Source organism: Sus scrofa, chromosome 15, assembly GCF_000003025.6.
Source record: "Sus scrofa isolate TJ Tabasco breed Duroc chromosome 15, Sscrofa11.1, whole genome shotgun sequence".
NCBI classification, from domain to species: domain Eukaryota; kingdom Metazoa; phylum Chordata; class Mammalia; order Artiodactyla; family Suidae; genus Sus; species Sus scrofa.
This window is the reverse complement of record NC_010457.5, coordinates 128,725,450-128,751,056: the sequence shown is the minus strand read 5'-3', so window position 1 is coordinate 128,751,056 and position 25,607 is coordinate 128,725,450. Positions and strand designations below refer to the sequence as shown.

Genomic DNA, 25,607 nt, shown 5'->3' with positions numbered 1-25,607 from the left:
TCAATGCCCATCAGTACTCTCAAAGGTAACCACTGTAAACTGTTTCTAAGTTTTTCTATTATTTCCATCCTCAGGGTATGATTTAATTATTAATGCCCATGGGGTTGGGTGCTAGTGGAGTCTTCCTTCTTCATTCATACTGAGGTCTTATTTGTATCCCAACTGTCTGGTGACTGTAGGGATTCAGTAAGTATGTTTGTGCCCTAAAATATGAATCATGGTCCTTGTCTTTGCATACAAAGAATAGTGCATGATGAAACTAATACCTTTTATGCCTGGAAATCCATGGAATCCAGGATCACCTCTGACCCCTGGCAGACCTGGGGCACCTGGTGCTCCCTATATTTCAAGTAAGAAAGAAGAGAACCACAGACAAAATTTTAAAATCACAATACACACTGCAGTTTTTTTTAAGCATATGGGATATAATATTTTATTGGTTCAGAATGCGCTAAAGTTGATGGATATCAGTTTTACATTCCAATTCAGTCTTTCACTCCCTATAACTCCCCTGCCACCTAAGACCTCAGCTTAGGACTATCATTTTCAATGAAAAAAGAAGTTAAAACCAACCCTTAAGCCCAAGAGCAAATATAACTTCTGATGTCAATGTTTGGGTGTGAAAAGTGGATACAATCAGATTTTTTTTTTCTTTTTTGGCCACCCTGAGGTGTATGCAGTTCCTTGGCCAGGGATCAGATCCAAGATGTAGCTGCGACCTGTGCCGCTGTGGCAATGCCAGATCCACTGTGCCAGGTCAGGGAATGAACTGGCATCCTGGTGCTGCAGAGATGCTGCCAATCCCGTTGTACCACAGCGGGAACTTTGCAATTGGATATTCCGTATTCTAAACTGAACTGCCCAAAATGTGGAGATTTTTTTTTTTTTTTTCAAGAAGAACAGGCACCAGACTGCCAGAACGAAAATAGCTTGTATTTGTAATTCTTGCAAAGACAACAGAGTTGCTACTGAATCGTAGCAGCCACCAACAGTCTAACTAAGCCAGCAGTTATAAATTACTCTGGTTAGAGTGGTGCAAGTAAAGGTTCCAGGGACAGGAGCATGAAGGCGTTGTCAGGAGAGTTTTGACATGGGCTTATGGCAAGGATGCAACGACCTGACTGGGCATAGATGCTCCCTCCTTAGGAGGCTCACATTAATTGCTCCTGTGCCCATGAGGTGCTCAAGCAAGGCCATAGGAGGAAAGAGGAGGGAATAGGACTTCCAAAAAGAGTGATGTGTCAGAATGCATGTTGAATTTACCCTTATATTCTTCATTTGAATTGAGTCAGAGTGCTACTACTTGACAACAGTGAAGTAAGGCCATGACAAATGCCAGGAATAACAAAGCTGGTCTTTGAGCCAGCTGACCTTGGAGCAAGAAGATCAAAAAAGGAACTGTACTATTTCATAGATAAGGGGGTGTACAGTAAAAAGGGAGGAAGAGACTACAAAACCATGTGATCAAGGATTCTCAGGCTTCTCTCTGGCCTGTCCTCTCCAGGGAAAGTAACCAGGAGGAGGCTGTTGTGCCAGGCTCAGCCCTTGGTGCAGGGGCGGAGGGCATTCTATGCAAGGAGAGAGCTGTTAAGGGCAAGGAATCAGTTTTGACATCCGTCAAGAAGAATTATCTTTCAAGCGCAAATGTAGAAACCTAGACTGACCTTGCAAATAAAGCAGATTAAAGAGAGATCACATTTCCAAAACAAACTTTCCACATCCCAGGGTCTTTGGAAGAACTTTCAACGTGATCATAGGATCAGGGTTTGCCACTCTCAAAGAATCATGGAGCACATGAGAAATACCTAAGACTGAAGATGGGCAAATATCTCATTTTTTAAAAAAGTTTTAAAAAGCTAGATTCTGGAAATCAAGTACTAAGAGAGCTTAAGAAAAATAAAATTAAAATTAAAAGAAAAAAAAAAAGGGAGTTCCTGTCATGACTCAGTGGTTAGTGAACCCGACTAGGAACCATGAGGTTGTGGGTTCGATCCCTGGCCTCACTCAGTGGGTTAAGGATCCGGCATTGCCATGAGCCTTGGTGTAGGTCGCAGATGTGGCATGGATCCTGAGTTGCTGTGGCTGGGCTGTAGGCTGGCAGCTGTAGCTCCAATTGGATCCCTAGCCTGGGAACCTCCATATGCCACAGGTGTGGCCCTAAAAGGCAAAAAGACAAAAAAAAAAAAAAAAAAAAAAAAAAAAAAAAGAAGAAAAAAAGGAAAAAAGAAAGCGTGAGTGTACCATGTTTCCTAACAATAAGCCGTGCTAAAATACCTCCTTACCCATCACCTGAAAACACAGAACATCTATGGCATAACTCTGATTTCCTCATTAGTTTCCAAGAACTTGCTGTACACAGAGGCATCAGGCTTTTCAAATATGCTGCTGAAAGAAGCTAGGGAAGGTGAGCCTGGTGTTGAGTGAGAGACTGTGAATTGAGGGATCTCAATAGGCTGGGAGCATGAGCCTAAATGAACAAAATGATGTTTAAGAAAAATAAGTGTGAAAGGTTTGCACTTAAGTCACAAATAAACAAAGAGACCAGACAAAAAGTAATGGAGAAAACCTAGCAGCAGTTCATGAGGAGAAGGCACAAGGGCTTTCATGCACCATAAGCTCAATGTCTGATGATGATGCGGTGACAAGGCAACCAAAGAGCCCATGTAGAATTCTAGGCTGGATTATAAAACAGATAGGGGAGTTCCCACTGCAGCCCAGCAGTTTAAAAACCCGTGAGGGGTTTGATCCCTGACCTCCTTCAGTGGGTTAAGGATCTGGTGTTGCCTTGAGCTGCTGTATAGGTTGAGGATATGGCTCAGATCCAGTGTTGCTGTGGCTGTGGCTATGGCTGTAGCTGCAGCTCTGATTCAACTCCTAGCCTAGGAACTTCCACATGCCACAGAAATAAAACATAAATTTGAAAACAGAGATGTTCAGGACAGCGAGACCTTCCATCCTTCAGCTACTCCATGGGATGCTAGGTTCTTACTCCTGGAAGGTGTTTGTCCCAGGGCTGCATTTTTAAGGTATTGACAAGCCAGGAGAGATTCAGAATAGAGGCAGGATTGATGAAAGGTTAAACTGAATTCGAGGAAAAAAAAAAAAAAAAAAAAAAAACAAGTCTCGATGGGGAGAGAAAATACTCCAAAGGAAATGGCAGCTATTTACAAATACTTGAAGGCACATCAAGGGGAGAAAACAGACATTTAGAGGAGGGCAAAGATAATTTTGCAAGCATATTAATAGAGAAAAGTGATGTTGTCATCCAGAGTGATCCCAAGCTTCCAAGTGAAATTGTTCAGAGTCTAAATAAGAAGGGGTCAGAAATGACACAGAGAAGGGTCCCATAGGGATCTAACTTTCAGAGGCCTCCCAAAGAGCAAATCTATCCAAGATTCTCTGATTTTTTTAAACCTTCTAGACACCATCTTCTTTTGGACGCACTGCACAGAAGGATCACGAGTGGGCAATTTTTGTTGCCTCCAGGTAATTTGACCCTGGCCATTGATTTAGAAGAATATAAGACATTGGAGTTTCTGTTGTGGCTTAGCAGGTTAAGAACACAACACAGTCTCCATGAGGTTGTGGGTTTGATCCCTGGCCTTACTCAGTGGGTCAAGGGACCAGCGTTGTTGTATTGTAGGCTGCAGATACAGCTTGGATCCAGTGCTGCTGTGGCTGTGGCCTATGCTGCAGCTGCAGCTCCGATTTGACCCTTAGCCCTTGAACTTCCATATGCCACAGGTGCAGCTGTAAAAGAGAAAAAAAATAAAAAATAATATGAGACATCAAAATAATTTTCCACACTTACCGGATGACCTGGGGGCCCCATGTCTCCTACAGTTCCAGGTGGACCTCTTGGGCCAGGTTTGCCCATAAATCCCTTGTCTCCTTTTATACCTTCTACGGGACTCCCTGGAGGGCCGGGGGGACCAGGCTCACCTGAATTCACAAAAAGCTGGTCAATTTTGCCCCTCAGGGAGCTTGGCAGCTGCTGTCAGTGATTCTTTTGAACCAAAAGCAAACCCTGCACCTTATCATTATGTCAAAGGGCAAACCCTGCATCTTATTACCTCAAAGAGCAAACTCTGCACCTTAGCATCATGTAGAACATTCTTTCTCTTACGGAGCATGATGGGACTGTGAATGAGGTAATGCCAGTCCAGCACCTGGCACTGGGCATGAAGTCTTTCTTCCTGATGACTCTGCAAGAGCAAGCTCTGTGCCTACCCCAGTACCTCGTACAGAGTAGGAGCTCAGTAAATACTGGCGAATGGATGCACCTGTCTCATTTAGGCTCATTAATTTTGTATTTATTAATTGTTCAAACAGGTCCCTCTGCCTCAACACCAACAGCTGAACTGCACTCCGAGGGAGAATGGGTGGGCATATGGGAAGGTAGCAGAGACCAGAGGGAGGAAGAAGCAAGATGGTCCCTAGAGAGCGTTGACAGCTGACATCAAATGTTATTTTCATTCTTTCATCTTTCTTAAAAGCAGACCCTCTACCTGGGTTTCCTCTGGGGCCAGGTGGACCTGGATCTCCTTTTCGGCCGGGGATGATTGCACCAGGAAAGCCTGGTGGCCCTGAGGTCCTGTCATGCCAATGGGCCCTCGAGGGCCAGCATCTCCCACTGTCCCTTTCCTGCCAGGGAGGCCAGGCAAGCCTGGGGCTCCCCTGTCTCCTTTGGCTCCTGCAAAGAAAAAGATCTGATAAGTTTTCACCATTTCCCTCTCCTTGCTGTTACAGTTCAGGATCGTCCCTAATAATGTAGACACTTTGCCTCAAGCCATTAAGATTCACAACATAATATTTTTAAAGATGTTGACAAAAGAAATAAAAGTCTATGGGGACTGATTCTAAACTCCATTCTACCTCCAACTAGCCATTTAATCCTGGCAAAGTCACTTCCCTGTTTCAAGTCTCAGCTTTCTTATTTTAAAAATGAAGCTAAGACCTGACAACTCAGTTATTTAAAAATCAGATCATTGTATAACTATAAATGTAATAAAATTCACTGAGTAAAAAAAAAAAAAAAAATCAAGAGAGGCGTTCCAGTCTCAGTGGTTCATGAACCTGACTAGTATCCATGAGGACATGGGTTTGATCCCTGGTCTTGCTCAGTGGATTAAGGATCCGGCATTGCTGTGAGCTGTGGTGTAGGTCACAGATGAGTCTGGGATCTGGAGTTGCTGTGACCGTGGCGTAGGCCTAAGGCTACAGCTCTGATTCATCCATTAGCCTGGGACCTCCATCTGCCGCAGGTGTGGCCCTAAAAAAACCCACAAAAGACAAAAAAAAAAAAAAAAAAAAGCGGGAAAGAGAGAAAACACACAGATGGAAGAGCATGATATATGCACCAAAGTGTTCTGCCGTGTAAGCCACAATTATTATTATGTGGCAAACTTTAGTTACAGTGACTTTATTTAATCGCTGATAATTCAGCAGAGCCTTAACAAGCTGAACTTTACAGGGCAGGTTGGTGCATTTCAAGTTTCACCCAGATAAAGAACCACAAAGTTGCAATCCCTATTCTGTCCTCTGGTTACTTCTCCCCCAACAGGCAAACACTGGTCTGGGAGGGACAAATGTGGGGGGAGGTTTGGATTTAACCAAAGAAGACCCCTCCCCCCCCAAAAGGTCACAATGCCAGGCTAATATTTTCCATTTCAGAGAAACTTTAAGAAAATGTGCTTTGACCTTCATGACTGGAAAATGTTATATGAATGGAAAATAATCTCTCTCTCCACCCTCCCATCTTTGTATTATTCTAGAAATAGGCGATGGCGTGAAACCTGGAGACGGGTGAAAAGAAGGAAGACTGGGGATGGGGTTGGCACAGGCGAGGACTTGGGACCTCATTATGCAGACGGTGCTTAGAGTAATGATGAAAAAGTGATGAATATTGAATATCTAGCCATTTAATTATATCATATTCTTTAGCTTTTTCATGCCTGTAATTTATGTTTTTAAAAGGAAGTATTTAGACGATTTCAGCTCACTTCAAGCTGTGTCTGTCCTACAGGGGTCTGGTGGCAGTCTGAGACACTGAGATCCTGTCTGGGGCTGTATATTCTATGCCCATGAAGGTGTTTCCCTGTTTTATAATACGATTTCTTTTTAGCACTTGGGAGAGTGAAAACTATTGAAAAGGATGCATACCTTCCAAGTCTCAATGAACTCTTCTCCATATTTAGTTATGCTAGAGGGACTGAGGCGCATAATCATTTACTTACATAATTAGGCTATTTGCCATTTTTAAAAAGCTTTTTAATTTGAGATTTGATCATTTCATATCAAACTTTATCTTATTTTTATTTTTTATTTTTTGCTTTTTAGGGCTTTACCAGAGGCATATGAAAGTTCCCAGGCTAAGGGTTGACCAGTCGCTACAGCTGCCGGCCTACACCACAGCCACAGCAATGCCAGATCCAAGCCACATCTGTGACCTACACCATAGTTCATGGCAATCCCAGATCCTTAACCCACTGAGTGAGGTCAGGGATGGAACCCACATTCTTATGGATCCTAGTCAGGTTCATTAACCGATGAGCCATTAAGGGAACACCTTCGAAGTTTATTTTCAATTAAATGCTAAAGCGTTCTCCTTCCAAATGGTTAGACTGTGAGCTTAGCCTAGGAAAATGGACAGAAACTCTCCTTTTGACCATAATTCTAAAATTAGCCTGTGAAAAGCCTTTCTGCTGATGGGGAGGGAAGGTCCTTGGAGATGTGGGGACCCTGAGCTCAACCAAAAGGACTGTCACATCATCCAGAAACAGGAAAGAACAGCTCTTGTCTGTGTTCAGTGCTGAGCAGGTAGGTCAGAGCAGTCCCTGCCCCAGGAGGTTTCTCAGTAGCTTCAGGCTCCTCTCTGCTGGTTCCTTTGAGCATCAGTGACTAGAGGCCTTCATTGGGTTTTGGTTTCTTTGCTAATAAAATATTCCTACCTACAAGACCTGTGGTGGAGAAAGGTCAATAAAAAGTGCAAACGATCTAGTATTTCTTCTGGCAGGCTTCTACACAAAACGGAAAAAGTTAAAAAGACGCTGCTTATCTCATAAAACACTGGCATGAGAAATCCAGACTTGCAGTCTGTCGTACAAAAACTTGTATGTACGTTGAATGACATGGGCAGTAAACTGCCAAGTCTGAGATGCTGAGAGAGTTAGTAGGGAGCCCTTAACAAACAGCAGCCTGAGCCACAAGCTGGCTCTGGAGGTTGGAATCAGACCTATGAAGGTAACACGGTGGGAAAGGCTTCGTGTTATTACTACTGCATCTTAGAATAGCAGAGAGGGTTACAGCTTGAGAATCCATCAATTCTACCTCCATCTTTTTAGGAGGTGATGTATGTAAGCCATGCTAACAACAACGAAGTAAATACACAAGAAATCTTTCTTATGTTTAAAGACTTCCTTCTTCTTCTCCTCTTCTTCTTCTTTTTTTGTCATTTTAGGGCTGTACCTGCAGCACATGGAAGTTTCCAGGCTAGGGGTCGAATCGGAGCTATAGCTGCCAGCCTACATCACAGCCACAACGCTGGATCCGAGCCACATCTAAGACCTACACCACAGCTCACGGCAACACTGGATCCTTAACCCACTGAGTGAGGCAAGGGATTGAACCCATGTCCTCCTGGATACGGAGCCATGAGGGGAACGCCATGTTTAAAGACTTTCATAGGAGGAAATTCCAAAATTGGATCACAGTTTGTTCCTTTTATAGTGAGGGTTGTAATGAAGCATTTTCATTTAAATACTAAGAATATAAGCATCCTGTATTACCAATGGAAATTCTTTCATTCAAATGTCAAGTTTAATTTTATCTATCAGGCATATTAATTTAGATTCTGTCCTTGAAAATGCATATCACCAGGTTCAGGAAGGAAGACCGGCTCACCTTGATCACCAGGCTTGCCTCTTGGACCTGGAAGTGCCCCAAGCAAACCTGAAAGAGAAAATTGTGGCATATTAATGTTTTATTTATATGGTTAATTTTATTACATATATAAAATTTATGCATATATATAATTTAGTCTGCTTGGTCAGTTTCCCTGTAGTAGCAGAAAGAAGTTTATTTTTAATTTTTGAAATTTTTTTTTTGCTTTTTAGGGCCGCATGTGCAGCATATAGAAGCTCCCAGGCTAGGGGTTGAATCAGAGTTGTATCCGCTGGCCTATGCCGCAGTCACAGCAATGCTAGATTCAAGCTGAGTCTGCAACCTACACCACAGATCATGGCAACGCCGGCTCCTTAACCCACTGAGCAAGTCCAGGGATCGGACCCGCATCCTCATGGATACTAGTCAGATTAGTTTCTGCTGAGCCACAACGGGAACTCCAGAAAGATGTTTAATTATCACACACCCAGAACAGGTACAAGCTCATCAGTTCTGTTAGAGGAGAAGTTCTAGAGTAGTGAAAGACGACAATGTCACTAATTATTCTACGAAAAGAAAAACTAGCGTAGCCAAGATAATGAGCAAGCTGTACCCGTTTCTCCTTTTTCTCCTGCTGGACCAGGAATTCCATCGCGTCCTTGATTTCCTCTCTCACCCACTGGTCCAGGATTTCCTGGGACTCCTGGAGGGCCTGGGGCGGGGGGGGGAAGATACCCATTCAAAGGGAGGACTCAGTTCTTATCAATGACCTAATGTAAGGAGCAGATGCGTGGGTTTCTGTGAAGGGTGTTCATTTGTCAGAACTGTGGTTATGCGAAGCTCAATTCACCGTGAAAAGTGTGGACAGACAGGTTAATGCTATCGTGAGGATTTTCACTTTGGAACCTATGGGTCTTTGAATTGCATAGGTATAAATACCTAACCCCGCGTTTCTGCATTGTCGTCTGGGGACTGAGGGACTTGGAGCTGCCTGCCATGGAACAGTCAGGAAAGAGCTACAGGTACACAGAGATTATACCTCGGGAGAAAGCAGGCTTCCCTCACAACGGGGAACTAGACAAAGTACAAAAATGGAACCTGGAGGGCCTTTTATTCCTGGAGAGCCAGGGAAGCCTTTGATTCCTTGAGATCCCAAATCACCAGCAGGACCAGGCTGTCCTATAAATGAAGAGAGAGGGGAAGGAAAAAAGAAAACCAAAAGAGAAATGAGTCCAACAAGGGCGGACCTGGATCAGGTCTTACAGTCAACAGTGCTCAAGCTGGCCTTCAGGGGGCGCCCTTGCTACCAGTCCCCTCCAGCTTTTGTCCTGGCTGCTTATTTCCCCAGAGACACACATCAGCGATGTGTCCAATCGTTTTCAAAGATGTATAGACCCTTGGATGTGTTCATTTATTTAGATTTAAGCACCACCTTTTATGACTGCCTGGCTAGCTCAGTCGGTAGAGCATGAGACTCTTAACCGCCACCCTTTTCCACAAAAGATTCGAAGCAACTGTGTGTGCAAAGATGATGGTGGATTAAATCATAAACAGGAAGAGAAGACAGACCCAGCATGAAGCTTTATCCCAAAACACAAGGGAGCGGAATTTCCAGGTAAGGGACAGAAAGTGCCTCCCCTTTTCTTTCTTTGAGAATTTACTACCAGATTCTGTTTCATGTCCTACAGTCACATCTCCTTTAATTTAACAGAATCAAATGATGCAGGAAGATTAAGGGTGAACAGGATTAAGCGAGGAGACGTGGGATTTGGTAATTAGAGCACAATCTTCATTTGAAAGTTATCTCAGTTTCCGTGGTGTGGACACTTAATATCGGATTTATTACTTTAAATGGAAGTGAGCAGCAAATCCAAGGAACCTTTCTGTGTTCGAAAAGAAAGTTTAAATATTATCATTAAGTAAGACCTGATGCTGCAACCCAGTGGCTGGGCAGTCGTTTTTTTAATCAAACAATACGAAAACCTAAACTCAAATAACTTAAACTGAAATAAGTTAGAGTTAAACTCAAAAACCTTAAACTCAAGCAGATAAGAAAGAAAGCCAATGTTCAACCTGGAAACATATTAGAAAAAAAAAAAAAAAGGAAAAAGAACAAAGAACACCTCAAAACAACAGTGTTATTTTTATTTATTTATCTTGCTTTTTAGGGCCACACCCGTGGCATACAGGGGTTCCCAAGCTAGGGTTCAAATTGGAGCTACAACTGCTGGCCTATGCCACAGTCAGAGCAACTGACTGGATCTGAGCCGCATCTGCAACCTACACCACAGCTCACGGCAGTGCCAGATCCTTAACCCACTGAGCAAGGCCAGGGGTGGAACCCACAACCTCATGGTTCCTAGTTGGATTCGTCTCCACTGCACCAGGATGGGAACTCCAGAACAACCGTGTTATGGGTTGAATTGTGTTGCCTTCAAATGCATATGTCAAGGTCCTAGTCCCCTTGTACCTCAGAATATCATCATATTTAGAGGTAGCATCTTTCAAGAAGCAATTAAACTAAAATGAGGTCCCTAGGGCAATCCCTAATCCAATAGGACCGGTGTCCTTATAAGAAGAGATTAGGACACAGATACACAGAAGAAAGACACAGGGAGAAGGTGGCCACAGAAGAGGCCTCAGAAGAAATCAACCCTGCCACTACCTTGAACTCAGAATTCCAACCTCCAGAACTGTGAGGAAATTAATTTCTGTTGTTGAAGTCACCCAGTCTGTGGTATGAGCTTTGAAAGCCCTAGATAACTAACACAACTATCCTAAGGTGGGACAATGAGCTAACAGTTCCTGTCTTTAGGCTGAATTTGTTGAGGCAGCTCTTCCAAAGTGTTTGTTTGCAGGAGAGGAGGTTTTTAGATTCCAGGTCACCCAACTGGACAGAAGTGGCCTCCTTGTGATTCTTGTGCTCTGAATTTGAAGACAGAGTTGAACAAAAGCGAGCATAGTACACCAACCCAACTATCTTTCTATTTACTGTTCTGGGAGGTGAGGGCCATGCCACGCATCGTGCTTCCAGCTCTCGGGCTGTAAGGCCAGGACTCACCTGGATGGCCAGGACTTCCGGGACTCCCAGGAACTCCCTCAGGTCCAGCAGGCCCCGAACGTCCAGGTGCGCCAGGTGGCCCTCTTTCGCCTCTCTCTCCCATGTCACCTGGCAATCCTGGATCTCCCTTAAATTCAGTCAAACACCTTTAAGATTCTCATATAAGCGGGACATGTGATCAGAATAATCAGAATCAAGAATACATGATGTTTCTTTGCATGTATTTGTCTATTTATTTCTTAGCAATTCATGGGAAGTGTCTGCTATGTGCCAGCACCCTGGTAGCTGCCAGGAACAGATGGCTACATAATTTGTGGGGTGCAGTGCAAAATGAAAATGCAGCTCTCTTTTTAAAAAGCTAAAAAAAAAAAAAAAATAGGGATGTTCCCATCGTGGCTCAGCAGTAATGAGTGCAACTAGTATCCATGAGGATGCAGGTTCGATCCCTGGCCTAGCTCAGTGGATTAAGAATCTGGCATTGCCGTGAGCTGTGGTGTTGGTCACAGATGTGGCTCAGATCTGGCATTGCTGTGGCTGTGGTGGAGGCTGGCAGCTGCAGCTCTGATTCGATCCCTAACCTGGGAACTTCCATATGCCAAATGTGTGGCCCTAAAAAACAAAAATAAATAAATAAAGCTAAACTATGACATTTAGAATGGATAAGCAGTGAGGTCCTGCTAGATAGCATAGAGAATTATATCCAATCACTTGTGATGGACCATGATAGAAAATATTGTGTATATATATATTTATGACTGGGCATATACAAAAGAATGTATATATATGTGTATTACTGGGTCACTTTGCTGTACAGCAGAAATTGATAGAACATTGTAAATCAAATATAATAAAAAGTTAAAAAAATAAATAAATAGAATCACAGTGGCAAACAAACAAACAAAAAAAAAGCCTTTTGAGGGCAATTCAAGACAAATGGCAGAGCATTAAAGCATGCTGGAGTCCTCATCAGCACAGGACCTCTGTGGCTAAACCAGTCCCAAGCCCATGAAGATATGTGCTGGATACAGTTCCTGCCTTCATGGAGCTTTAGAGACCAGAGGGTGATAATTAGTAAATAATCACACATATGCATAGTTTCAAAATGTAATGATTAACTCAGGGGTAAGAAAGAAATAGATCAAATGGGTCTGTGTCCTTCAAATACTCTACATGCAGATAAAGGTATGTCAATCACATGTTTTAAAAAAACTTTCTGTGATTTAATATTCATCAAATCTGTACTTCAGGGGTTTTTTTTGGGGCCACACCCACAGCGTATGGAAGTTCCCAGGCCAGAGATTGAACCTGTGCCATCACAATGATCTAAGCTGCTTCAGTGACAATGCTGGGTCAGTCCTTAACCCGCTGCACCACAGGGAAACTCCTTTACTTCATTTTTATGATAAGTCTGAACATATGGGTTTCACAGTGACTTAAAAAATCTTGATGGTGGCTGATTAAAACACACTACTCTGTTACTAAGTTTTGCCAGCATGACAAAACCAGCTCATTTTGCATTTAATGCATAGTTTAAAAATTTTCTGGAGTTCCCATCATGGCTCAGCAGGTTAAGAACCCAACAGTGTCTGTGAAGACGTGGGTTCCATCACTCAGTAGGTTAGGGATCCGGTGTTGCTGCAAGTTGTGGCATAGGTTGCAGATGCAGCTTGGGCCTGGTGTTGCCATGGCTATGGTGCAGGCTGGCAGCTACATCTCCTATTTGACCCCTAGCTTGGGAACTTCCATGTACCTCAGGTGCAGCCCTAGCAAAAAGAAAAAAAAATTTCTTCTGAAATTTTTCCTATGAAAGCTTTTAAATCTAAATGAAACTATGAATTAATTGAATAGAGTTAAGTCAAACATGATATCTCAGTGGAAAGAGTCTCTGGCTGGTTTTCTGGGGACCTAGTTAAAAATAAAGAGCAAAGGAAATTTGTATGCTAAGTAATAAAGGGTTACTTTCTTGGGTCTTTGTGATTTCTAAACATTTCTGTCTTGTTTCACAGCTGGTGGATATCTTTAGGAAAAGTGATATTTTATTTGTCTCAAAAGAGAGTTAGGGAGAAAGTCCCCTAAGTAATAATTTTTATATTTGTAGGAGGCATGTACTCTTGAAAGTCTGATGTAAGATACAGACTCTCCCCTTTAAAAAAAAAAGCTTCTCATCCAAACATTTTACAATTGATTTCAGAAGATTAGTGGGCTTCTTTGGATCCATTAGATGGAGTCCATGGAATTCTTTGTTAAAACCATCTGCTTGTGGGAATTTCTGTTAATTTTTCTCTAACGATCTAGCTTTGGCTCTTAGTGTAACTGCTATATGCAGAAAGGTTGGAAGAAAATAAACCTTAAAAAAAAATTGAATCCCACAGAAGCATCTGGTTGCTGCTTGATACAGCGTAAGAGGCAGGGCTTTGACATTCAGTCTCTGGAGGATAGAGCACAAGCACTAAGAACACTGTGACAAGATTAAAAAAAAAAACCTTCTATGTAATTCAATGAAAACATTGTCCCAAGGAAATAAGAAAGATAAAAATCCTATCTTAGGATTTTTTTTGTTGTTTGTTTTGGCTTTTTTTTTCTTTCTTTCTCGCTCTTTTTTTTTTTTTTTTCTTTTTATGGCCTCACCTGAGGCATATGGAAGTTCCCAGGTCCCAGTTCCAAGTTGGAGCTGCAGCTGCTGGCCTACTCCACAGCCACACAGCCACAGCAACACTGGATCCCTAATTGACTAATTGAGGCCAGGGATCGAACCCACATCCTCATGGATACTAGTCAGACTCGTAACTCACTGAGCCACAACAGGAACTCCCATTGTTTTTGTTTTAATGATGCTCTAAATTTATTTTATGTCTTTCACTATGTTGTAATAAGACAAGTGTTTCAAATTACAAAGTTGGGAAATTTGTTTTTATAAGCCTGTGTAAGATGAGTCCATAGCAGAGACTGGCCACTTTGTATCACAAGAAAGACAAACACTGCCTGGTCAGCTTGAATGAATGGGCCTGTGTCATAGCCTTCTTCTGGCAGCACACTTAAATTGCAGGGCCAGTTAGGAGAAATTCCTTGGGGATTGAAACTGGAAAGAATAAACTCAGAAGTTGAAGCTATGTGACAGGCATTTTTAGTTATAGAGAGAAGGAATTCCTGTCATGGCTCAGCAGAAACGAATCTGACTAGTATCCATGAGGACGCAGGTTTGATCCCTGGTCTCCATCAGTGGGTTAGGGATCCAGCATTGCCGTGAGCTATGGTGTAGGTCGCAGATGAGGCTCAGATGTGGCATTGCTGGGGCTGTGGCATAGGCCAGTGGTTCCGATTCAATCTCTAGCCTGGGAACCTCCAAGTGCCACAGGTATGGCCCTAAAAGATTAAAAAATAAAAATAAAAAAGAGAGAGAGAGGAAAAACCTCCCACAAATAACTGCCTAAAAATACAGTAATACTTTCAATTTTCCGTGCCCACAATGAATCTGGATACTTGTTGATATTTAAAGGGACTCGTTCCACCACCAAAACATAAGCACTTCAGTGGCCCATGTACCTTTGATCCCGGTGGTCCTGGCCTTGAACCTTCTGAGTAACCTGGCTCTCCCTTATCTCCTTGGAGACCAGGAATACCTGGAAGGCCTGGTCTTCCATCTAGACCTGGGAACCCCACAGTTCCCTTCGTTCCTTTAGAACCTGAAATTAGGAAAGAAATAAGGTAAAATAGGCAAACACAGAGATCTCGAAGGATTCTACTTCTGACCTTTGCACAAAGCAGCTTTCTCCCAAGAAGCTGGGTTTTTTTTTCAGAAGCACTAAATGCATCAGGTAATCTTAATGGATGATTTTAACACAATGTAAATATTTATTCTGTTCTCACTCATGACTTTGTTGCACACTGGACAGTTGTCTAAAAGTAAATCTAGTTGTTTTGCACCAACTTTCTATGAAGTGGAAAGCCAAAAATGACCACACAGAAAATCTAGAATTGGGACCCACTGCGAGTCTGTAGGCTTGTAACAAGAATTTATGCATACCTGGCACTCCCATGTTCCCCATGCTTCCTGGCACACCATGTAGCCCTGGCTCACCAGGATATCCAATGCTTCCTGCATCTCCTCTGAGGCCTTGAAAACAAATAAACAGTCACACACTCTGTGTGGTTCCTGGGCATAGTACGTGCTTAATAAATTCTTGTTGCTTGAACGGATCCAGAGCACCCAGACCAGCTGGTTTAGGGACTTGTTTAGTTGCCCTTATGCCTTCAATAAAGGAAGGGACTGGAGATTCAAAAATTATAAAATCAGAAAAAGTTATATTTTTGTCAGCAGGCTTGGATTTCAAAGATCAAAATTATCCTAGAACCAGCAGGAAAGAGGGTGCTCTTGTGATCATATAGGTTATAGGTTTCCAGATGCAATAAAAGGTTTCCAAATTAAATACTGAAATTTTATTACCATACAATAAATTTTGTCACTTTTGTGATTATAGGAAATAGGGGGATCCTTTCATTGTTTAAAAAATTGATTTGCAAACTCAGTAACTTGTTCAAAAATAGAAAGAGGCAAATTTGAAAACCTCTAAAGCATTATCTCACTTTCTTCTATGATACGTGATTTTGTAAGAAATTACAGTTTATAATACATATCGGCAATTTCAAAATAAAATTTTGAGTGCCACATAGAACTTCATGTAGGTGAATATTTTTAAATTAATACAGGCTGACTATAAATTGGTCAAATTATAAGAAATATAACTTGGCTAAATTTTAAGAAGTGGATTTCTGTTCAGAACCCTGTTGGGGCAGAATTCATATCCAACCCAGTAAGTCTAGAAAGACATTTTTGTTACATTTAGATCTAGGAAAACTTGACACCTGACATTTCTGTTAGACAATCAGCTATACCTGGTGGTCCTGGTGGTCCAGGTAGCCCTGGGAGTCCTTTTAAGCCTGGAAACCCTGGAATGCCTCTGTTGCCTTTCTCTCCAGGCTTTCCTGCAAATCCTGAAGTTAAAAATCATGTTCAAAATGGTTAGCATTTTATCAGTCTTAGCCACATCCTGATTAAAATTTATGAGCTATCATTGTAATAATAACATGCATATTTGGGAAGAGAATGGGCAGATTTGGGCTTACATTTCATTTAAAAATAAGATTAAATGAAATGATGTATGAAAAGCTAGTGCCTGGCAGCATGAGTTAGTTCTTGAAGAACATTAGCAGTTATCATAACATTTATACTTTCAGCCAACATTTTAAGAATTAGTGGCCTAAATTCAGCTGCTGCTTTTCCTTCTTCTTCTTCTTTTTCCCTCTTCTTCTTCTTTTGATTAAAGACAGAGGACCATCTACCACATGATTCTTATCTAGGTTATTCCATTCTTAACCCATTTACTACAACTATCACTTATTAAGTAACTGGTTTGCAGAAGACATTATTTTCTTTTATTTATTTTATTTAATCTTCAGGCAATCTCAGTCTATTCCCAAGCCTTTCCAGACTGGGTGTAGAGATGAGAAAACTAAGACTCTTTAAGAAGTTAATGGAGTAACGTAGAGGCACACCATCAATTAATGGTAATGCTGGGATTTGAACCCAGTTCTGCAGGCTAGAGTTCTCATAAATTTCCCACCACACCAGTACATCATTCTCTTGCTCAAAACTACTCATCGAATGTCTATTGCCTGCAGAGGAAATGACAAACTGTTTTCACTGGCACTTGATGTGTTCTACAATCTGTCCACGGCCTGGCTTTGTGCTTTTTCTAAAGTAGATTCCCTTCCCTTGGCTTTTTTCTTGCTTACATATTTATTCATTCATTCACATATGGATAAGCCAACTATACTTCAATAAAATTTTTTAAAAGCGAGAATACTATAATACCTCATCACGTTGTGTTAGCATTAAACGAGTAACTTTAGTAAGGCTGACTTTCTTAAATTTTGATTTAATGTTGGTTGCACTGACCATAAAACCTGTTATACAAAGTGCTTAAATAATTTGAAATTGTTTGAATGGGTTTGAATTTGAGCTTAACAGGTACAGCTAGAGTTAACAGAATTTTTATTGATTTTTAATCAAAACATATTTTCTCTTTAGTAATTATTCTCCAAAGGATTCTGAGCATGAGAAACAGTATTTAGATGCAATCAGAAAAATTCATCCTGGCAGTTGATCAAATAAAGTAGAATTTCCAGTGGAGGTTTCTATTCCAGCCAGGGAAGTTTTTTATATGGAATTTTCTAAAGGCTTAATTTTCACCTCACTGTCCTCATATGTCAGTTAAAAGGGTTCTCTTGGGTAATGTCTTAGTCCCAGAATCAGCTCTAATGGGAGTTCCTATTGAGGTTCAGTGGGTTAGGAACCTGACTGGTATCCATGAAGATGCAGGTTTGAAACCTGACCTCACATAGTGGGTTAAGGATCTGGTGTTGTGCAAGCTGTGGCATAGACTGTGACTATGGTATGCAGGTGCAGCCCTAAAACAAAAATAAAACAAAACAGCATCAGCTCTGATATTCTGGTTCAAAACACAAGGAAGTTCATACCTTTGAGTCCTGGTTCTCCTTTGTCCCCCACTAAGTGGAATATTCCAGAAGGCCCGGAATTCCTTTATCTCCTTGTTCCCCTTTGGCTCCTGGAGGGCCTCTCTCACCCTTTGCCCCTGGAATGCCAAAGCTCCCTGAAAGACAGGAGTAACAACACCAGATCCTTAATTCTTCAAAAGCTCGTAAGGATTGCAAAGTTAACATGCTTATCATAAAACAAAATGAGACAAAAAAACCAAAAAGGTTAACAGGATTGAGAACCTAATAAATAGGTGCCTCAACTAGGCAGTCACATGAGGGTAGTGCTCTAAGCCTGTAGGGAGAAAATATGGGAAAAGGGATGCAGAAAACCACAAAATCAAATACATGGTTCTCTCAGAACTACTTTCTCCTCCAAGAATACAATATAATTTATTTTGTTGCTAATTAAGTGAACACTGCTCACGCCTCATGGATAGCTGGAAAGATGTTCCATCACTTACCTCTCTGTCCCAAGGTACCTGGGTTCCCAGGAGGACCCGGGGGACCAGTGACTCCAGGAGCCCCCATCATCCCCATCATTCCTTTTTCACCTATGGAAACAAAGTAACACAAAGCAGCACACAGGTTGTAAAGAATGCGAGAAGGGAAATAGTCCATAAAATAAAATAAATTACATGTAGAGAGAAGTTGACAAAATGGTTTCTGTAAATAGGAAAGTAATCGTATTTATCTAGGAGATGGGTCAGTAAACAGTCTTTTTGTTTGTTTGTTTGTTTTACATCATGGACGCGGAAATCACTGGTAGCAAATCATACTTATAGATGAGAATCAAATATATTGAACGTTTGGAGTATTCTCTTCTCCTATCTCTTTTTTCTTTTTACAGCCATACCCAAAGTATATGCAAGTTCCCAGGCTAGGGTTCAAATCGGAGCTTCAGCTGAGGTCTACACCACAGCCACAGCAACACTGGTTCCAAGCTGCATCTGCCACCTATGCTGTAGCTTGTGGCAGCACTGGATCTTTAACCCACTGAGCGAGTCCAGGGATCAAACTCACATCCATACAGAGATTATGCTGGGTCCTTAACCTGCTGAGCCTCAATGGGAATTCCCCCTGCTCCCAACTCTTGATCAATAACTTTGTGTTTTATTTCCTTATTTTACTTTCTTCATAGCATTTGTCTCTAGATGAACGTAGATCTTAAGCGTGTTTGTTATTGACTCCCCCACTGTTGGAGGTAGAGTCTTGTCCACTGATGTGGCTCTAAGGCCTAGAACAGTGTTGGCATGTGAGAGTAGCTCAGTAATATAAATGAAAGGTTAATTTACAGATTATAATTTGTTATTCCGGGCTCTTCTCTGGAGGAGAGATCAGTGAGGTCCTTATGCCATGAGAAGACTGCTGAAATATTCTCTCCAAACATACATACCATAAAAAGTGATGAAATAATGAGAACTATAAGGGAATACTAGGAACAACAATATACCAGCAAGTTAGACAACTTAGACAAAATGGACAAATTCTTAGAGAGGCACAGATTACCAAAATTGATTCAAGAAGAAACAGAAAGTATATGTTGATCTATAATAAGTGAAGAGATTGAATTAGTAATTTGAAAACTTCCCACAAAGAAAAGCCCAGCCCCTGACGACCTCACTGTCTGCTCTACCAGATGTTTAAAGAACATCAATTCTTCACAAATGCTTCTAGAAAATACAAGAGGAAGCATTTCACATCTTGTATAAGGCCAGCATTCCCCTGATACCAACACTAGACAAAGACATCGTAAGAAAAGAAAACAGGCCAGTAAGTCTCCCTTATAAATATGGATGCAAAAATTCTCAACAAAATGCTAGCAGTTATATTTTCATAGTCATATATGAAAAAGATTACACAGCAAAAACAGTCCTATCCTGAGTAATTGTGAAATACGATCATTCCACTACCACCATTTCCCCACCCCTGACCTTTTCCAGATAGTTTAGAAGAAAAAGTTATACTAAATAAAAGAGAAGCCTAGAGTCAAAAGCCTATGCCTAGCTTGAGTTTATACAGCCACCTTAAAGGGAAAAATGTGGAAGAGAGAAGAAAAAAGCACAAAAAGAATACCTGGTTGCCCTAAAAATCCTGGATTTCCTGGATATCCTTTTGGCCCAGGTGGTCCCATCCCACCGTGATGACCTGGCATTCCTGGGGGTCCAGGTTCTCCGGGAAATCCTGACCTATCCAAGCCTGGAATACCTGGGTCTCCCTTTGGCCCCGTTTCACCTCTTCTGCCTATATGTGAATGAATGAATAAATGAGTAAATGAAGGAATACACAATAGCTTTCCCCACCAACTTCATATATTTTTTTCATATAACTTTCAACTTCATATATATTTATTTTGGCCATACCCACAGCACATGGAAGTTCCCAAGCCAGGGATCGAACCCTAGCCACAATTGTGACCTGTGCCACAGCTGCGGTAATGCTGAATCCTTAACCTGTTGGACCAGAAGGGAACATCCCATGAATGTATTTATGGCTGTAAATGTTTAGCTCTGTGATTTTGGGCAAACCACTCACTTATCTAATTGCCTGACTTTGACCCCCTTCTGTAAAATTCTAAGATCCTTTCTGGTTTTAACATTCTGTGTTTCAATGTTTCATACAGGTGCATTTAGATTTATTTTCTGGTCCCACAGGCACTTCTTGGGGATGCATTTTATGACCGGGCATCAGTCTTTAACCTGCAAAATTCATACAGAGCCACTCAGGTGGAGGCAGGCCACCAGATGCTCCTGGAAACAATAATAGCACCACTCTAACAATTAATATCTTCATCAAAATTTTGTTTGTGAATGTATAAATATGATAGCTGAGTTCTAAAGGATATTTTTTCCCCCAGAAGTAGTTCACAGATCTGGTTGAGAGGAGCCAAAAAGATAGTAAGTTTTTCATGATTGCTTGGCCTTTATTATTTAGATTTACTTCCATGCCCTTTCTTTCATGTTGCTTGTAAAACAATCAACTACATATTTTAGTCTGTAACTTGTAGAGATAGAGCCTGTACACATTCACTCTGTTTTTATAATAAGGATAAATTTCCTGCTTTAATATACCTATGAAAGTATCAAGGATACAACTTTTTTTGAAAATGTGTAAGTACACATGTAAATATACCCTTGGGTATATCTTCAGTGTTCATATCTTCTTGCATACAAGACACAAACCAATTTTACCATCGTAACGTCAAGTCTCTTATTCTATAGGTGGTACTCACTGCAACATATCCATAACAACAGGTTTTTGTTTCTGAAATAACTTTTCCCACTAAACAGTGGTCAAGACTTGCTGCTGGACAGTTCTCATGTTAAGCAGCAAAACTCAGAGCTTAAGTCCCATGTCACCTGCCTGCCTGGTTTCAAGGGCCTCCTACCTTGTTGACCTTTCAATCCATTTAAGCCTGGAAGTCCTTGGGCTCCCCTGGGACCTTCGGTGCACCTTCCTGGGGGTCCTCTTTCTCCAGGTGGTCCAGGCTGTCCTGGATCCCCTGCAAAATAGAGTCCAAGAGTACAATCTGGGGCCATAACTCAAGGTCCTAGTATTGCTAGCTCAAGCATTCTTGTATAACTTTCCCCCATCCCCTAAATTGAACCTATATTTAGTATCATTGGCGTGTCTTAAATAGAGGCCATTCTTTAAAAAGGAAAGAAGGAAGGAAGAGGGAACGAAGGTAGGACAGCAATGGAATGGCACATTGAACAGAAAAAGAATTAAGCCTTGCAGGTTCTATTTATTGAGCTGGAAGTTGTTTTGAGAAGAATTCTTCACCCCCTAGAGCACCTACACATCCAATCTGCAGCATTTTGGCTGAGCTCACAGTGGAGAAAAGTAATTGCACTTGCTACCATACCTCGTGGTCCATCAAACCCTCTAGTTCCTGGCATTCCAGGGAGACCAGGAAGTCCAGGGAGTCCCATTTCTCCACCTTCTCCAGAATTGCCTCTTTCTCCCGGCCGACCCGGTGTTCCTGGTTCTCCAGGTGTGGAGAGTGCTGGTTCTCCCTGTAGCACAGAAATGATGTTAGTTTTACCGTATCATGCTTTCAAATCCTTATTGACTACTGACTGGCCTTTTGGGTTCTTTACTTGAAAATCAAGTCTACGTGATGGAACTTCTGTGTCCTTTTTGCATAGTCACCACCATTCCATCCACTTTCTTTTTTTCAACTCCGGTTGCTGACTTTCTAAATAAAATTATGCTTAGTAATGCTGCATAGCCTCTATTCTTTTAGAAGAACTGTGGAGTTTTCTATAAACAATTTAGATGTCTCTTCTTTTAATAATTTTTTCTCGTAACTGTCCACATTTCTTCCTAGAGTTTTCCTGTTTCAAATACTGTGAATGTTTCTGAAGGTTAAAGAAGAAATAGAAAGGCAAATTGGTCTGATACCTTCTTTTCTTCTTTCTAAAGGGGAGGGATGCTTCAGAGAAATCTTAGAAAATTCAGGATCTTCATCATCTACAAATATATGGATAATTTCTATACACAGAGCATCCTAACCAGCTGACTGTGATTGCCCCCTTCCCTCCCACATATCAATCTGAATTTTAATTCCCGAAGACCTTGACTCCTGGAAGGCCTGGATTTCCAGGTAACCCTGGCTTTCCCATTTCTCCAGGACAGCCCGGTGATCCTTTTGTTCCTGGAAAACCTCGGTCTCCTACAGAGAAAAAAAAAAAAATGCTGTAAGATGAGTCTTGCAACAGCTGTAGATGTTTCTATAAAAGTCTGAATGGTGAGAAAGCCAACTGCCAAATGAGCTAAATTAGCAATTTCAAAAATTCAGTTCCAAATCAGACGACATTGGGTCCCAACTTTAACAATTACCTTTCCCATTTTTGTCATTTAGCATCAATAAACCTTGATTCAGCAGTTCTTGAAATCGCTGATACCGATTGACCATTTGGCTGCTTTATTTATTTATTTATTTATTTATTTTCTTTTCTTTTCTTTTTTTTTCTTTTTTTTTAAATAATTTTTTAAATTTTCCCACTGTACAGCAAGGGGGTCAGGTTATCCTTACATGTATACATTACAATTACATTTTTTCCCCCACCCTTTCTTCTGTTGCAACATGAGTATCTAGACAAAGTTCTCAATGCTACTCAGCAGGATCTCCTTGTAAATCTATTCTAAGTTGTGTCTGATAAGCCCAAGCTCCCGATCCCTCCCTCTCCCTCCCCCTCCCATCAGGCAGCCACAAGTCTCTTCTCCAAGTCCATGCTTTTTTTAAAAGCATTTTTTATATACAGTATACTGCCCAATAAATTTTTACATGTGTCTAAATATCTATGTAAGCATGATCCAGATGAAGATATAAAGCATTTCCAGCAATGAGATTCTGCTGTATAGCACTGGGAACTATGTCTAGTCACTTATGATGGAGCATGATAATGTGAGGAAAAATAATGTATACATGTATGTGTGACTGCGTCACTTTGGCTGTACAGTAGAAAACTGACAGAACGCTGTAAACCAGCTATAATGGAAAAAATAGAAATCTTTATAAAAATAAATTAAAAAAAATAATACTGCATCTCCAGCACCCAGGTAGCCTTTCTCAATATGGGTTGCTCAAGAGAATTACTTCCTAATGTCCTACAGCAGCCACTGAATGTAATGAATTAACTTCTGTCTTATGCATTAATAATAGAAGATAAAGGAGTGACATATATCTTTTTTTCCAGCTCTGTGGTTCGAATTTAGTAAGTTCCTTCATGCCCCTAGTTTGACCATTTTTGCTTTTTTTTTTTTAGGGCTGCACCTGTGACATATGGAGGTTCTCAGGCTAGGGGTCAAATCAGAGCTGTTGCTGCTGGCCTACGTCACGGCCACAGCAATGCAGCAGGATCCGAGCCGCATCTGCAACCTATACCACAGCTCACAGCAATGCCGGATCCTTAACTCACTGAGCAAGGCCAGAGATCGAACTCGCGTCCTCATGGATGCTAGTCAGATTCATTAACCACTGAGCCACTACAGGAACTTTGACCATTTTTAAATTCATTTATTTCCTGGGACTCATTAGGTTCAGTTGGAAAATTCTGAATCTTCCCTTTCAAGGAGCCCTTGGACTAGCTCTGGTTCCCAGAGTTTACAGTTTTCTTCCAGAAGGCAAATCTGTAATGTTACAAGCTAGAATGCAATTTCTCAATGCAGAGCCCAAGAAGCATTGGGCAAAAACATGGGCCTGCCTATGCTACTCCTGAGGTCATTGAGAAGAAATCTAAGAAACTAGAGTCAAAGCCATTCTTGGGATCATATGATAAATGTGATTATTTTTTTCTGTTTCAAATACTCATAAATTGGGATCAATATTCTCATATTTGTATAGAATTGATTATGATAAACATTGATGATATATTAATCTGAGAGACGACGGACCAAAAATGTATTCTATTTGGAAAAACACTTTAAATAGTATTGAAACAAACGTGAAATTATCATAAAACCTATGGGACAACACAGGGACTGCGATTACTTCTATGTAATCCTGGACAGGATCTGGATGGATTTGTCAGCAGGGAGCCTCGGGTTACTATTTGAGTTCTGGGCATTTCTTTCGCGTATTTCCCTCCTTTGATGAGAAACAGCATTTTTCCCTAAAGGAAAATAACTTCTGTAATTTATTTCTGAGTGTATCGGGAAATCAGCTACTTGTGATTTAATAGTTATTTTTGTACGATAAAAGAAATGTATGAAGGGAAGCAACGTATAGCTGTAGAAAGAATAGGCATCTATGAAGAAAAATAAATTCCTTACAAACCCACAATCAAGAACCGTTATTACCATTTTGAGGAATTTCTTCCAGTTGTTTTCTTTGCACTTAAAAATGTGATTGAGATGAGATTGCATAAATCAATGTGGATTCTTCCTTTTTGCCTCACAAAATCTTATAAGACTTTTGTTCCCATTTAGGACTGGCAGAAAACATCATCTTAAAAGATATTCCCTATATTATTCGTTATACATATTCATAAATGTCCACAATGAACCTTATGCTTAAAAATTTATTTTAATTTACCCTTAGGTCCAGGAAGTCCAGGGAATCCAATTCCTGGAATTCCTGGTTCACCATCAGGCCCAGGAAGACCTGGATCACATTTTCCCATGGATCCAGGGGTACCTGAAAAACACACATACATTTACATCAGCAATTTCCCTTTGTCTTGCCTTCAACCGTTTGTTCCTGTGTCATCCCAGACCTTTCTGGAAATTAAGAAATCATTTAAACATAACCCCTACTTCCTCCCCATTTCTATCCCATGGGCTAATCACTAGAAGGTGCAAATAATTCTGAAAATACAATGTAGCCCTAAAAAGAAATATTTCTCCATGTCTTGAACTATGTCTTCCTCCATGAATGCAAAGTTAAGTTGTAGATCATATTGGCAAAGAAGTTAAATTTTCAAAGAAGCAGCTATGGGAATTATCCTGAATAGCCACAAACATACATTTCTTGCTTCTCTACCAAGAATCCCTGAAGATTGTCCTGCTCGCCAATTCCTCTTAAGAACTGTTTCAATTCTCTTTTGGAATCAGAAGCACCCATTGGGAATAGCTTGGATAACCGCAAAGGACAACAGCAAGTCCACTGTCTGCTGGCTTTTGCCTCTGACACGTGCTCCTTTTTTGGAGCCACTGAATACGTTTTTCTTATTATCGGAATGTTAAAACCAGGAGAGTCGGGGTGCCATCTGATGCTGTGCACCGGATGTGCCAAAGGGGATACTCACCAGGTGGACCTTGGGGGCCAGCACGGCCTGGGGGCCCAGGAGGTCCCGGGGGCCCTGGGACTGGAGTGGAAACACCAAATTCTCCCTTGGGACCTTAAGAAAATTTGTGATCATTAAGATGGTGTGCATATTGAAACTTTCCTTTGTGCAGAGGGAAAAATATGATGATAAGGGGTCCGTAAACATCCCAAGGAATATGAAAAATAATCTCGGTTTCCACAGGCTTCCAAACTGGCTTAAAGCTGACCAGCACATAGAAATTTTCTCATTCAATTGACAACTATTTATAAGCATCTATACTGCCTAAACCTTGTTTTAATTAATAGCCCAACATGCAGGTCTATTGAAAGAGAGCCTAT

At 41.2% G+C, this 25,607-nt stretch overlaps 1 protein-coding gene across 1 annotated transcript in view; it reads right to left on the bottom strand.

Annotated features, from left to right (window-relative positions):
• COL4A3 (collagen type IV alpha 3 chain) overlaps positions 1-25,607 on the bottom strand; it is a 151,692-nt gene that overhangs the window by 12,275 nt on the left and 113,810 nt on the right. Inside the window, 20 exon segments of the mRNA XM_021075272.1 lie at positions 267-339; positions 3,812-3,942; positions 4,509-4,592; positions 4,595-4,693; positions 7,903-7,950; positions 8,495-8,593; positions 8,980-9,060; positions 10,943-11,069; positions 14,486-14,625; positions 14,967-15,056; positions 15,836-15,934; positions 17,480-17,542; positions 17,545-17,613; positions 17,962-18,051; positions 19,574-19,741; positions 20,886-20,999; positions 21,363-21,513; positions 22,075-22,172; positions 24,537-24,638; positions 25,249-25,341. Of these exon segments, the coding sequence (XP_020930931.1) occupies positions 267-339; positions 3,812-3,942; positions 4,509-4,592; positions 4,595-4,693; positions 7,903-7,950; positions 8,495-8,593; positions 8,980-9,060; positions 10,943-11,069; positions 14,486-14,625; positions 14,967-15,056; positions 15,836-15,934; positions 17,480-17,542; positions 17,545-17,613; positions 17,962-18,051; positions 19,574-19,741; positions 20,886-20,999; positions 21,363-21,513; positions 22,075-22,172; positions 24,537-24,638; positions 25,249-25,341 (2,019 nt within the window).